Below are 15662 nucleotides of genomic sequence, written 5' to 3' on the forward strand. Positions count from 1 at the left end.
CATAAGCATAATGTCCAGTGACCTAGTTTTGATTGGCCTTGTTTGTTTATCAGCCTGGCTGCCAGTACCAAAGTGGATTGCATCTGTTTTCCTCCTGAAATCAGGAGCCAATTTTCAGTAGAGAGGGAGGTCTGAATGCATTCAGCCTGTACCATTGAAGAGAGCATCTCTTAGTCACTTATTAGACACCAGAAGACTTTCTCAGCAAGGTGGTGAAAGAAGTTCCTTTTAATCGATCTTGGCAGTGAAAGGAAGTACGCTCCCTCTATATATAAATACCTCTCAAACACATGGCCTCGTTTGATGCTTATAACCACCTCGTGGTATAGGAGAGGTTTGCATTGCTATTCCTATTTTTAGGTATAGGAGGAAGTTAGAAGGGTTAAATGATTTGTCTAAGATTACCACTCAATAAGAAAATCCAGAAACTATTCTCAGCCTTGCCATCTCTCCTTGACTTTGGTTTGATGTACAACTTACAGCCATCTGATGTATAAGCTGATGGAATGATAATAGCATGTAAGACTCACGACAGTATATTTGAAACCACAACATTTAGCAGACCTCTAGTTGTGGCTACTTCTGTCTTGCCACAAATTCTACGGTATTGATTTTTAACCACACAGCATTTCAGTATTGCAGATTTAGAAATGGACATTAGAATCCGAGCTCATTTGTAGTGTTTAAAGAATTAGTTTTTTGCCTAAGTGTGGGTGCCATGAGGAGACACATTTTCAGGAGGTGTGGGGGTGGTTTTTAAAGTCTGGACAGCACATAGTTTGTAATTGAATCATGATGTGGTAACAGCAACTTTCCTTTTCAACTATTAAGAAAATAACATGCCTTGTCTTTGATGTTCAAAGAACTATGCTCAGTTGCTAAGAACTATACAAGGATTGACTGGTTTCAGGGATCACAGTTCCATTGGAGAGGTAATATGTATACACATAAAATAGTCAGCAATGTGGGACGGTAGTTATGATGGCAATGGCAGATACAGATGGCAAGGCTTACGGTGACAAGGAGAGAGTGCAGTGAGTAGAGCTAATTTTGGAAGACTTTTAGGTTTTGTAATAGGAAGTAACATTTAAATACTACATACAAAATAGCTTTCTAGATGGTCAGTTGAAAATGAGGAAACTGTTTTGGGCAAAAAAAAAAAGATAATATAAAAGAACAAAGCCTGTTGTGGGATATAAATAGCCTGTCTCACCATAGGACAGGAATATGTAATAGGCAGGGCTGGGAGAGATAGATGTAAGCAATTTGGTGGGGAGATGATGGATGGCCCTGAACTCCAAGTTTATTTTGTTAATTTGTAAGGAAAGAAGTTTCAAGTAAGTGTCTTGAACTGGAGGCAGAATCATAAAAAGCATCATTTTACCTGGTGGCAGTGTTCAGGGCATAGTGGAGAATAGGAGGAGAAACAGACTATCCGTAAAGAGTCAAATTAGAAAAGGGAGCGGAAATCCAGATGTTAAGTGACTGTCAGTGGAACACGACACTGGGCTGGGCAGGGTCCCGGTGAGAGAATCCAGAGTGTTCAGGTCCTTCCCTCCAGCTTCTGCACACATGCCCTTAGCGGCCTGCCTCTTTCTTAACACGGTGGCCATAAAGCGTTGCTGTAGCTCTCAGGAGAAGTTTTATCCATGTCTTTTGTTGCTCCCTCCAAAGTAGCTTGATGGATGATGAGGACATTTTCAAGTGTTTGTCATGTGAAATCCTTTCTGCATTTTTGGTGCCATCTTATCTCATAGTGAGTCATTTGGCGTCATCTTTGAAAAACAACCACACACCTAATTCTTTGGTCCACTAGACTTTGCAGCATCTTTGGAAGCTGTTCCTCTTGGGCAGTCACAACTGTCAGGGGCTGGGGACTGAGGCCTAGTGCTTCAGTGATTCACTGGAAGGCCTCACAGGGCTCAGAATATCATGCTGACTTCTATGGTTGTTTTATTTATTTATTTTATAACACAGGGATACAAAGTTAAATCAGCAAAGGGACAGGTGCCTGGGGACAACTGTGGAGAAAATAGGCATAAGCATCCAGGGTCTTCTCCCAGGGAGTCCACCCAGGATGCATTTAATTCCTCCAGCAACGTGTTCGTGTTGTGAAATGCATGTGCACGGTTGTCTGCCCCTCTCAGTGGAGACTCACTGCCCCCGGGGTTTTCACTGAGGGCTGTTCACACAAGCACCCTCTGCATAGCACATCCCCCAATTCCTGATTCCCAGAAGGAAAGTGGGTGTTCAGCATAAACCACATTGCGTGTACAGTTTAGGTCCAGTGAGCTGCTTCTAACAGCTCTGGGAATTGGATAAACCCTCCCCAAACCCAAGTTTCCTGATACTAACCAAGGGCCAGCCGTGCAAGCATCCTGCCTAAGGATAAGGGTCTCAGGCTTGGGCTTTTTTAGCTCTTTTCTGCACAGGAAGTGAAAAGTTAAGTTGTTAAGAAAGGGATATTGATAGAGACATTTTCCCAAATCCAAGAGAGTTTAGGAGAGGTTTTGTCTCGGGTAGTGATAGTTGAAAAGAGAAGGATTAGAGGAGAAATCCCACAGCACGGAGCACTGACACCAGTCCTGGTCCTGTGTGCACAGGCAGCAGGCTGGGGAGGTAGAACAGAATGGAGAGGGTGCCTTAGAAAACCAGGAAATGCTCAATAGTACAGTACAGAAATCCCCGCAGACAGGCAGGGCTCCCGGCCACTTCCAAATGCTACTGTGACACTATTTCAGAATGTGTTCATTGATTTAAATTAACTTTTTAAACTTAAAATTATCTGTACATATTAGGCAAGAGTTACTTCCTCAGCCAGTTCCCTGAATAGTTTCCTCCCATCACATCTTTCTGTTTTCTTTTGATCATGTTACAAAAACCCCGTTTCGACATTTATTTTTGTCATTGCTTTGAATTCGTTTGTGTAGGTTTCGATGTCACAGGCAGAGAGAAATGGAGGAGCTTTGGCAAGGCTAAAACAATCGTTCTGAGTAGTCCTGCGTACTTCTCTCTGATAATTAGCTGGGACCAGCAGCAGCACCTTTTCCCTTCTTGATAGGAAAATAGTTCTGTTTGTTCATCTAAGACGGCTGCGTTTGCTATTTCATTGATCTCTTTGCTGCTTGCCGGTGAGGAATAAAAATTAAAAGCTACTGGTTTTGAGTGCAGACATCCCCAAGGGATGATGAAATGTTTGAATTTACTACTACACCCTTGGGTTTCTCCCAGACCCTGACTTGTAGATACCGTGTTTCTGACATTTCATTTCTCTTCTTCAGGGTTCGCCGATGCTGAAGTTTTACAGAGCCTCTGAGATGAATAGTCATTGTTATACAGGACCATGAAAGCCAGTAATGGCTTTTACTTTGCTTGTAATAAAAACATATCCCCACTACATTTTTTAAAGCCCTTTTTGTGTGGCTGACTGAATAGTTAGAGGTCTAGGAAATATCGGTGCCTCCTCTCTCTTACCCTCTGGATGCTTCAGAGACAGAAAATGGAAAGGAGAGAGTGTAGTGGTCAACGTGGAATTTGTACTTGTGGTCACCACCAGTGGTGGCTGGCAATTCTGGCCTTATTCACGTCATTGAATTTCAGAAGGGTAATGTGTGCTGTGATTGAGGTGGTTTTAAATTCTCTGTCTCTTGTCTTAATATCCCAGGGTTTTCAGCAAAAGTTCTCCTTCCACAGTAAAGAGATTGTGGCTATCAGCTGTTCCTGGTGCAAGCAGGCGGTAAGTTTGGGGTGAAATAAGCCAAGGCGGGCTCCCATTTTATAAAAAGGCACTAATGACATGACTTGAGTCCCCGTCTAGAGGTGGAACATTATCTTAATTTAATGTGTTACTTTTCTCATATAGAACCCTTAGAGGAAGAAAAAAATAATAGCGTATATGAGTGGGAGAAATTATAGAGATAAATTCACACCTACATTTTATATACATTGAAGCTTGGGATTGAGACTGGAAAATCCTCCTCGTGCTCTAACCCTGGGACGAGAATTGAGGGCTTCTCACTCCTAGACCATGTTTATTTATTTTCTCTACTTGATTGCTGAGAACTCCTTCTCTGGTAGAAAGGAGTAAGATTACGAGCAACACAACACACAGCATGAGGAACCCCTCTAACACAGGGGTACAACCATCTTCGATCTTCTGGTTTGGGTGACTTTTTTATGGGGCTAAGAGTTAGGAGGAAGAGAGTGGTTCCTGTACCCGTTGTCAGGTTTAGACGCTGTTACAGTTGTCTGTATGTGCATTGAAATGCAGCTCTTTCTCGAATTGGAATACTATATATTCGTTAGGATCTGATTGTAATTTCCCCATTTACTTTTCCTCTTGTCTTTTTGTCACTTTCCTCTTAGTACCTAATTCCTCTGTCCCGACCAGATGGTACATTTTATTATGTTTGCCTGTGTACCTGTTCTTTCTTCTACCAGACAATGTGTAGTCTAACTCAGGGGCTGGCAAAACACAGCCCAGCGGCCAAGTCTGGCTGCCACTTAACTAAATAAAGCTTTATTGGAACATAGTCATGACCAGCTGTTTATATATTGTTTGTGGCAGAAGAAGTATTGTCTACACTACTTTTCATGCTCCAGTGGCAGAGTTGAGTAATTGCAGCAAAGAGGCTGGGCCTACAAACTTAGGTTATGTACTCTCTGGGTCCTTATAGAAAATGTTTGGTGACCCTTGCTCTAATCTCTCTAGCTGCCATTTGAATGAGTATATGAGTTGGGGTTCACAGTCCTTTCATTGCATAGGGGACCTGTAAAGAAAGGGTGATGGTATTTCAGCCAGGTGAATGATCTGCAGGAAACCTCAACCTCTACAGACATTGCATTGAAGTAGCTACACTGGCCACTGCATGCTGGAACAGATACGTGTTTAGCTGAAATGTGAAACTGGGATTTTTCATGGGTCAAAACCACTTGAATTTCGGCAGTCCTCTGCAGTTCAACCTAATAATCTCTCTATGGCTCTATCGTACTTTTCCTAAGCCCTCTGGCAGATGTCAGGAGAATCTGCCGTCCCAGGGAGGGATCCAGTGATCTAGAACGCTCAGGATTGCTGCATCCTCACCCCGCATGTCCCGTTTTTGGTGTTTCCATCTCCTTTCAGTTAGTTGTGACACAAATGCACATCTGTCCAAGAACATGTTCACAAGAGTGAGGCCATCCTAGTTCTTGAAGGAAATTTTATATCGTCAAGGCAGTTGCTTCGTTTGGGGAGGAAGAAGCAGATCTGGTGTCCAGTGTCCCTAATGTTGCTCCTGCTGTGGGTTCCCATGTTCTGTCTGGTGAGACAGTCGTGTGCTCACATGGGCTACATCTGCTCCCACCCTGTGTAGCTACCAGGCTGTGGTGAGATGGCTTATCCAAGGTCCGTTATTTGCTAATCAAATCCCACACAGTGAACATGGGTGTGCTCTTTTCATTCATCTATAGCCCAATCGAATTGCTACAAAGGCTGAACTTTCCCTTGGCCACTGTGGGTAGAGTTTTGGTCAATTCCTCAAATCTTTGCATTTCCGAAAGTAGAAGGTGATTTTGCAGGTACTATAAATAACAAAACATTTGTATACAAATTACAGTGGAGGTATATATTTTGTATACAAAATATTTATTATATATATTTTTATTATTTTATATTATTTTATTATTCTTATATTTATATTATTCATATATATATTTTGATATAAAAATAAATATTGTATATACCAATACATATAGGTCAAACCCTTCTAGGGTACTTGATGTCAAACAAGCAGATAAATAAGTGTCCTCGATGGTGCAGGAGAAAGAACACCGGGTTCAAGAGCTAGATTTCCTGGGTTCCGATCCTGACTCCACCATGTAAAAGCTGTGCAACCTTGAATGTAGCTCTGAGTCTCTAGATTAGAGATTAACTCAAGTGAAAATTGAGAGTTGAGATCCCTCCTATTATAGAAATTCAGGGGTCATGCACTTGAGGGTTTACTTTAATTGCCCCTCCCCAAACCAGTTTTTAAAGAAGGTATTCAAATAAAAATTATCTGTGAATTTCATATCACAAATAATTGGCAGTAGAAAATAGTATTATTTAATCAGTTAGTATTTTAGACCGAATTGACTGAATGAAATTAACCACCAGATCACAGAAGACCTTAAAGATATGTGGAAAGGAAAATAAAATCTCTGTGATGGTAACTGATATATTAGGGTGCTCCTTGCCAGTTTTTCCAAGATATTCCCTATCTATGTTCTGTTGTTCCAACATATTTATTATCAGTGATCCCTTTCACTTTTAAAATTGTTCCAGTTAACATGATAAATTGTGTGGTCACATGAAATACAATCCAAGTAGAAACTGAGGTTAAATTCTTAAGTATCTTTATGATTAAAATTTAAGGCCCATAATTATTGAATAATGTTGACTTATGTTTATTAGAAAATAAATGTTGCCATACATCATACCTCACTATCACTGTAGAGGCACAGAAAAGATGACTGAAAATAAGTGCAATTGGCCCAAGATCACCGGTCTGAGTGTCACAGTTGGAGTATAGAGTTACTCCACAATACTGCAATATCGTTCTGATGATTAGTCTACATTTACTTCCTTCCTTTGAAAAGCAAAAATTGCTTTGGACTTGCTAAGAGTAATAGGGCCATTGTATTTTTTTAGTGGCCCCAGACAAACCCAGCAGAAGCAATCCCTGTGTCCTTTGTTACCTCGGGGATTAACAGCTCTCTAGAAGAGACATCATGTTTCTTTCCTGCTTCCTTAAACTGGAAAGACGACCTGGGAAGATTTATATTTATGATATAAATGGTAGGCATTGCCTTTCTGCTTTGTCTACATTTTCTTCTTGACATTGTCCCAAATCAACCAAGTGAAGGGACCAGTACAAGTTAAGGGGAACAAAACTGTGTGCCAAGTTAGGATTACCGGAACTCTCCAAGACTCTTAACACCTTTACATAAATATCATTAAAGGGTTAGAATGTTTTAGCAGGCTTCATCCTGCTAGACTGATTTTCTTGTTATCAGTTGTTCATAAACTGGACTAACTTTGGAAGCTGGTTTGTAAGATCCCGGAGCTGGTTGGGTGGGAATGAGCACAGCATGTGTCCCGGCGTGTGCAGGCGTGTGCATGTGTGCATGCATATGTGCATGTGGCAGGCATGAGTGTGCGCATGGTACTCGCTCCTTCTCCCTGCAGCATTCTCCTGTGCCCAGAGTTGGTGACTGGCCTGTCTTTCTCTTCAGTTCCATAATAAGGTGACCTGCTTCATGCTGCATCACATTGAAGAACCCTGCTCCTTGGGGGCTCACGCTGCTGTGATTGTCCCACCCACCTGGATCATTAAGGTGAAGAAACCTCAGGTAACTGCCAGGACCCTGGTGCTGCTGGGCCGGGGCAGGGAAAAATTACCTGCTGCTTCTTGCTTTCTTGCCCTGACTAGTCTTTGGGTTCCTGTGACTTCTGTTCACTCAACCCCAAGGCCCTGTATGGCCGATCACTTTACTGCATTGGGCTCTCTCATGGAAGCAGAAATCCAGTGCTCAAGCAGGAATGTGGCCTCCTCATTCATGTGCTAAGATAGTTCTCTTTGAGTTTTCCCATGTTTTATGGAGTACTAGCACAGATATGACTGGTACAGCGGATACGTATACAACTCTCTTCTCTTCCAGCCTGGGCCTTCCCAGGGCGTCAGTATGAGGGCAAACTCTGCAGGCTTCCTTGTTTAGTTACATGACTGCCACTTCCAACCTGAAGTGGGCATGATTTCTTAATACACAAGGCCTGTTTAGAGAGCAGCATTCTTTTCTAAAGGCAAAGTACAGTTTGTTTTCTTAATAGCTAATCTCGTTCTGTGTTCTCCTCAGTGTGCTTCCTGTCTTAATGAGTCTCTGCCTCAATAGTCTGGGAAACCTTGGTGGTTTCTCAACAAAGTCATCATCTAGGATAGAAAACGTTTCTGCTTTTGTCCTATACAGTTAGCTCCAAGTTAACTTTGGCAGTTTTTTTATGCTATGAGGAAAGACATTGTATCTCCCCTAGGGCACAGGTACTTTAGCAGGATTTATCAAATGTAAATCCTGCTTTAAAAGATAAGATGGTCCTCCTTCCTGTGGTCTCCAGAGTCATCAGGCAATTCATTCTCATTGACTTGGTTTTGTTTAAAGAACGTGGCTCAGGGATACAGTTTTACTCAGTGTGTTTTATTAATATATAAAGTTTAGCCTCTGTTTAGGAATAGCCTTTCTAAGTTACAATCTATGGAAGCCCTTGGGATATTTCTGCCAGAGGCAAATACAGTACCCACATGTTAAAAAGTGGGGAGTCGAGCCCTTCCTCCAATGCCAAGAAATGTTAAGTGAGTTGCCCAAGGTGACAAAGCAAATTAACCTAGTATTGCTCTCTGGAACTCGAGCGTACTGATTTGCAATTTTTATTTTTTGAATTTCTTTAGCACTCTTACTTTTTTATTTTTTACTAAAATTAATAATCTCTTTCCATGTACTGAATGTTCACTCAGTTAACTCAACACTTTTTCATTGAAACCCAGATTGTATCAGGAAGGCTACTAGGCATTGTGATAAAATACATGATCTTTGCTATGAAGAGCCATGTGTTGTTGTAAGGAGAGATCTTAAGGGGAAACTCCATGAAGGAGGTATGTTTTATTCTATTTTCTAAAGAAGGGTGGGATATAGATCAACAGAGAAGGGAGAATAGTAGGCAGGAGATAGCCATACCAACTGAGGGTACTGCGTCCGAGATTGCACCCCTGGGACCATGTGACCAGTTTGACTGAAGGGCAAAGTTTATGTAGAAGTCACATAGGAGAGAAACTAATGGTTGCTTGGGCCTGGCAGCAGAGGTATTTTTGATACATATAAACTTTGTCCTGAAGTAGCAGGTTTCCTTTCAAGCAAGGGGCCGTTAGAGTTAAAAACAGACCTTTAGAAAGAGACTGCTAGGAAGAGTATGTAGGAGGACCTAGTGATTTGGGATTTTGCAAGTCTGGAGACACCACCTGTTAGGAATATCAAGTGAGATGCCTCTTTGCAGGGAAATTGATATTGTTTACTTTTTTAAAACCTTCAGCTTTTTGTTACGGCAGTGTTCACGCAAATGAAGGAAGAGAAAGGATTATAATGAATTCTGTAACCATCAGCTTTCTGCCATTTTTGCTTTATCTGTCCTCTGCCACACTGTTTTCTTTTTACTAATTCAGCTTTTTATGTTGAGATTCACATACATCTGTAAGAAATAATACAGAGGAATCCCTCATACCCTTTACTGAGTTTCCCCTTGTGGTAATGGCACTCTTTGTTACAGTACAATATCGCAACCAAGATCCTGACATTGATTCAGTCAGGATACAGAACACCTTGTCCCCACCAGGATTCCTCATAGTACCTATTGATAGCCCCATCCCATTCTTCCTGCACCCATCTCATCTACCCCTATTCCTGGAAGTGGAAGCTTCCTCCTTCCTTTAATTTATTTTGCTAGAGTATTTTAATGCGAATCTTAGCATATTACTTAATTGGTAAATACTTCATTTGCTTCTCTAAAAGATAATAACATTAAAAAGAACAAAACACATACCATTTTCTTACCCATGAAAATTAATGATTTGTTAAAAGCATATGTGTATACTTCTCAAATATATGTCTTTTTTCCTAGTTCTAAAATGAAGACCCAACACCCACAACTGCCTTTTGTTGACTTATCCCTTTAAGTCTCCTTTAATGCATACCATTACGCCCTCTTATTTTTCAGTTTTTCATGTCATTTATTTGTCAAATAAATTGAGTCACTTTACCTGTGACTTTTCATATTTTGATTTTGACTGATGTATCTTTATGGTAGTTTACAATGATTTCCCTTATTGCCCATATTTCTTGTACACTAATACTTAAATACAGGGACTTGGTAAGAGTCAGGTCTAACTTTCTGGTAAAAGAGGCCCTGTGTACTTCTAGGAGGCTGCCATCACAGGAACGCGAACGGCATCAGTTGTCTCACTCTTAGTAACGTTAGGATTAGTCAGGGGGTTGGCAAACGTCACCCTAATCTACGTATAACATTCTTTGTAGTCTTTTACCTATTGCATTACTCATTAAGGATTATTGCTGAAATCCATTATTTCAGTAGGGATAGCCAAAAAGTGGTTTTCCAGTTTTGTTTTTTCACTTTTTAGCTATGATTTTTCTATAAAGAGACTGCTCCCTTATCACTAACAAATACCTAATAAATGTTTGCATTTTGTCCTTTGTAAATTTTTAAAATAATATACTGATGCCTTAGCAAATTTTATAGGTGGCTAAGAATCATGGTCGTGGTTGTCTTTTTGGACAATATCATTACGAGATGACATAATTATGATTTGTATATATATGATTTATTCATGGCCATCATTATTCCTCTAACGTTCTTATTGTTGCATTTTTGACCAGTTGGAAGCACTTCTAGGTGACTCCTGTCTCCCTTTGTCATGAGGCACAAAGTTTTTGTTAGCTTTCTTGGTCTTAGCTATGACACCATGTCCCAAGATGGTCTTGTGTCTTGTGCATTTCCTATTCACACCTGGAATTAGCCGTTTCTCTGAGGAGTCTCGGTGCCTTTTAACAAGAGATGGTATTTACAGTTCATAGTCAGGATGCAAAGTCCAGATTCATCATCCAGCATGCACCTTTGTGTTGTCTTCTGTGATTCAGGACACTGTACTAGCAGTAAGAAGAAGAGCTAACATTCCTCAGATGACTTTTATATGTGTTAGGAAAATTCAAAAAACTTTACATTCAGTATCTCATTTTGTCATCATCGTACCCTATAAAAGTTGTTCTTTTATTTCTACTCTACAGCTGAGGAATGTAAGGCATGGAGAAGTCAAATATTTTGCAAACTATCCCTGTCTTCTGACTTTCCCATTAATCTCAAAGGGCTTTTATAGTCTGCTAGGAAGAACATGAAATGAATATTCCATCCTCTTTCCTGAATAGGGTCCATTGTGGCCTCCTAGTACTGAACTGGAATCATCTGGCTCCTTTGAAAGAAAGACATTACTTAATCTTTTAGTTTATTATTTAGCTCATAATAACATGACTAATACATAAACATTCTCCTCTCAAAAATTTGATTTTTCATATAAGACAACATTCCTTTACCAATGCTTAAAACTATACCAGTCTGGGTAAGGGATAAAAACTTACCTATCAGGTATAGTGTACACAACTCTGCTAAGTGGGCACACTAAAATCCCTGAATTCAGCATTATGCAATCCACTCACCCCCTTAATATTACGAAATAGAAAAACAAACAACTAAATAAACAAAACTATAAGCATCTTCCTTGTCTCTTCCGTTATATATATATACAGAGTTTTTACTATACATAGAAACGTACCCATAGAAAAGATGTAGAACCTTTTCTAGAGGTCTAGAAAATTTCGACTATTTTTTAAATGGTATCATTCTTCACATAATACTTTAAAATTTGCCTTTCCTAGATTAAAGAAAAAGAATCTTGAGGAAAAATCTATATTAGTATATATAGACTTAATTCATTTTAATTTGCTATATATAGCTCATACTATGGATAGATCACAGTTAACTTACCCATCTCCCTACTGCTAGATATTTATATTGTGTCTGATGTTCTACTTATAAATAATGCTGTTTTTATTCCTTCCTATCTACGTATAGGTTTTTTTCATTATAGTTCTTTTGGGTGTGTGTGTTTCTTTTACAATTGGACAATCTTCTTAAGATGCTGGAACTCAGGAATTATAATAGCTAATTTTGTGCAGTGACCAAAAATATCCTGTAGATTATCCTCAAAATTGGCCAAGCCATTTCTTTTGGTGAGTTCTAAAATTTAATTAATACTTGTTGTGATTTAGCCAAACATGGCACATATGCCTGGTTGGAGTTGTTGAGTCCTTGTCCTTAACTTTTGCAAAGAATTTTCGTTACTTTTTTGCCTGTTCATCCTCAAAACAACCTTTTCTCCAGTGGTGCAATGGAGGCAGAGAAGAGTGAGAGTGTTCTTAATAGACCAAGTCCCTGACTCTCTCTTCTATTATCTATCAAGAGTTCTGTCCAGTATATGATGGGGGAAGACTTTATTTGAGATGAAAAAGTGACACTTCTCTTGAGATCTGTTATTACAACTAGTCATTTGTGATCTCATAACCTGGGAAAATCTCTGAAGAGGAATAAGAGATAGTGAAGTTTCATTCACAGTTGGGTTATTCACCTAAAAGTAGTTCTTAACAGCCCAGGAAGGAGTCATAATTATGATGAGGATTTTGTTGATAGGATTATTTCTGTGGTGAGATAAGATTGCCCTGATGCCTGGCACAAGAAAACAGGAAGGCTTTATCTCTTCTTAGATCTTTAACAAAAGTGAACACAGAATGTCTACAGGGTGACTGCTGTTGGAATCAAGAATGTAAAAACCCAAATAAGGGTATAACATTTCAGTGTTTCAATCCTTTGCAAGGTCTTGATCTTGCAAAGTGAACCCTTTGTGTCACTGAGTTAGTTGCCCTTGATAAAACAGAGACACTTTGTTTTGGAACATAAGACAAGTGTTAAAGCTTTCTCGAACGTATCACGAGCAATGTTGCATAATGACTTCTTGGTGTAATTTTTACATTCTTGAAAGTCACTCTGTTTTCTTCAATTCTCCCAACATTACTGACCCAGGCATGGCAAGCGATACTGTAGATCAATGAGAGTAGATGATTTATTTTGTCATGGTTAAATCACATCCCAAATCTTCCTTCATACTCATCTGCTCCTAACTAAATGGTATGCTGCCTTCTAAATGAGGTTCTTTATGTAGACACAGATACACATTTAGACCTAAATAGAAGAGAGTCTTGGGAATTTCGAGGTGCACTGGGAAATTCCACACTGTTTATCTTTTGCTGTTTGCCTATCCGTAGGGCTGTAAGCTTACTCAGAGCTCACATAGAAGCACCCAGGTACTGTAAGTCAACCACTGGGCTTGGTCTTTGCCCACTTCTTGTTCTGTGAAGTGAAGAAGGCCTCAGATGCATTTGGCTCGGTGAGGTTCAGAAGCACTTGTATTTGCTACTTGTGTGTTAAACAAAGGCTGTTTTGTGTGCGTGTGTTCCCTATACAAGTTGAGTTCCTTGCCTGCTCTGCTTTCAGACATTAAGCCTTATTTTGATGTGTTTTTTCAACTCTGTGTTCCCCAGATGTGCTTGGTAATTAAAATCACCTGAAATACTGTGAGTTCTCTGATTAGAGAAGTTTAAGAAATGATCTTAGCCTTGTGCAGTAGGCCTGCCTCTTGCAGTTAAATTATTGAGTTCCATCAAGCACCAAGGCCCATAGTATATTCCTGCAAGTACTTGGCATTCTGCATAACTCTTGGCAGTAAATGAGGCAAAACTATAAAGAAGTTAGGGGGCAAGCATTCACTTCCTAAGGATTTTTTTTTTTTTTTTTTTACAAAACCAGGAGAGACTCAATAAGTGTTGTGAATTATAATAATATTTATTTGTCATTTCAACAATGATCTGAGTGCATACTGTGTACCAGGCATTTGTGGTAGGTGTGGGGGATGGGTATGCAGCTAAGAATGAGGCAACTAACATTGATTGAAGTGCTTATCAGGAGATGGATACCAATGTAACTGCTTCATATAACTTTCCTCCTTTAAACTTCACAACTATCCTGTGAGGTAGGTATTATCACCTTCATTTTAAATTTCAGAAACTGTTATATCAAAGTTTGACTGATTGGGTCAAGATCACAGATCTAATAACAAGGATATTCAGAATTTATCCCGGACTCTTTTCCCTGGATCTTCTGCTTATATGTCTCCTCACTTGATTCTTTTTCCTTTAAACAAAGGTTCTCAGCCCTGGTTACATCATAGAATTGTCTGGGGAGCTTTTATAAAGTAACCTTGCTGGGCTTCACCCCAAACAGATTAAAGAAGAATATTTGATGGGGCCCAGACACGTGCATTTCTAGAAAGCTCTTTGGTGATGCCAAAGTGCAGTGATGGTTAAAGGCCATTTACAGCATCATTCATTAATACCAAATAGATGTTGCTGTGGCCAGCATAGCAGTTTTTCCCAGCATTCTTCTTGGACTCTATTTGGCTGATTACATTCAAAAGATTCCACATCATTTTTCTTTCCTTTTAAACTAACTGACATTTGTCAAAATATAACAAATCCTTTTATAATCTAAAATTTTTGTCAGTGAGGGACATGATACAAGATCCATTGAACCAGGAAGTCAGAAACTTGGAGATCTATTTTCAGGAGAAGAATAATCAACAGGGAGTGATGAGGAATCTCCAGAGGTCTAAAGCACCCATGATCTTCTAGCTCTCTCTTTTACTGGTGAAACTCTGTGATTCTGAAGGTACTTTTTGTTAACCCGATGGGAGAAGAAAAATCATGGGACGTATGTGGTACTTGAAAGTTTCCTTCCTCTGTGGTAAACACAGGTCACAAATAAATCAACTTACTTTATTCCAAACCCAAGTCAAAGAAAAAATAAAAGCTGAATAATTTCTATCTTGCTAATGTAAATGTACTACTATATGTATTTTAAAGTTTCTTTTGAATGTTCTAAGAAAAAAAGAGTACTCTTAAATTAAAAGTAGAAGAATAGATTCTCTAAATTTCTTTCAGCTGCTTGTAAACCTTTTAAACTACTCAAGCAATGCATATGTATATACTGCCATATACCTTTAAGAATTCTGCATTTCAGGCTTTTAACACTTCATTGAACAACTGCTATGTGGTCAGTAATACTTTGGCTTTGTAAAGATGGTAGTCTAATTACTGATTGACTAATTAAATCTGTTTTTGCCTTTTTGTTCAACCAGTGAGTTTGACTGATGTGTTAGATAGATTCTTCTCAAAACATCTATGTTAAATATTAATAGTAAATGGTTGGGTGAAGTAATCCCAAAGTTGTGGTCCATAAAATTTCTAGAAAGAGGAAGACAGGGAAAGTAAATTTGGGGTTGCTATATTTTGACAACTTTGAGGCATTTCTATGAGAAGGAAAAAAGTCAAAAGTTATCAGGGGAGGGAAAATTTTAAACCAGTGGGTCTTTAGACAGATAAAGAAAGAGCAAAGCCCTCTACCCCACTATCATAGCTAACTGAAGGTGAGTATTATATCTCTGTATTTTAAAAGTCAGACATCAAGGCTGAGAAAACATCACAAATTTCCACTTGGGTTGATAAGGAGTCATTTTATGACTATTAGTAGACAGATCATGAAAAGAAGTAAACAGAGAAAAGCAAAGAAAAAGGAAAACATGAAAAATGGCCTCCTTTTTTACATTTTCACATAGGTGATCTCCATACCAGGAGATGAACTTGAACTTGGTTGGGCGGGAGACGGACCTGGTTGGGCGGGAGACTGGAGCCCCTCAGAGAATTTGGGATTCTTCCATTTTTACTGGGAGGGTTGGCAGGTATAACATGTGTTGTCATGTGAGTCCATGAGAGCCTCTGGGGTTCTAACTCCCCACCTCCCCGTGTGGTGGAGAGGCAGCTGCTCACTCTGAAGCACTCGACTGATTTCTGTCTGTGGCTTACCCATGAACAGTGGCTTGGAAGTGTCAAAGCATGAGAGCATGCGGTTGAACAGCATGTGC

General features: G+C 39.5%; 1 protein-coding gene across 1 annotated transcript in view; it reads left to right on the plus strand.

The window, feature by feature from the left end:
* The window catches only part of DGKI (diacylglycerol kinase iota), a 419366-nt gene that overhangs the window by 189524 nt on the left and 214180 nt on the right, over window positions 1–15662 (plus strand). Inside the window, exons 7-8 of the mRNA XM_023514207.1 lie at window positions 3665–3736; window positions 7252–7368. Of these exons, the coding sequence (XP_023369975.1) occupies window positions 3665–3736; window positions 7252–7368 (189 nt within the window). The remainder of the gene's footprint in view (window positions 1–3664; window positions 3737–7251; window positions 7369–15662) is intronic.

This window comes from Otolemur garnettii, unplaced genomic scaffold (genome assembly GCF_000181295.1).
Source record: "Otolemur garnettii isolate 467f Iridium unplaced genomic scaffold, OtoGar3 scaffold00049, whole genome shotgun sequence".
Classification (NCBI taxonomy): domain Eukaryota; kingdom Metazoa; phylum Chordata; class Mammalia; order Primates; family Galagidae; genus Otolemur; species Otolemur garnettii.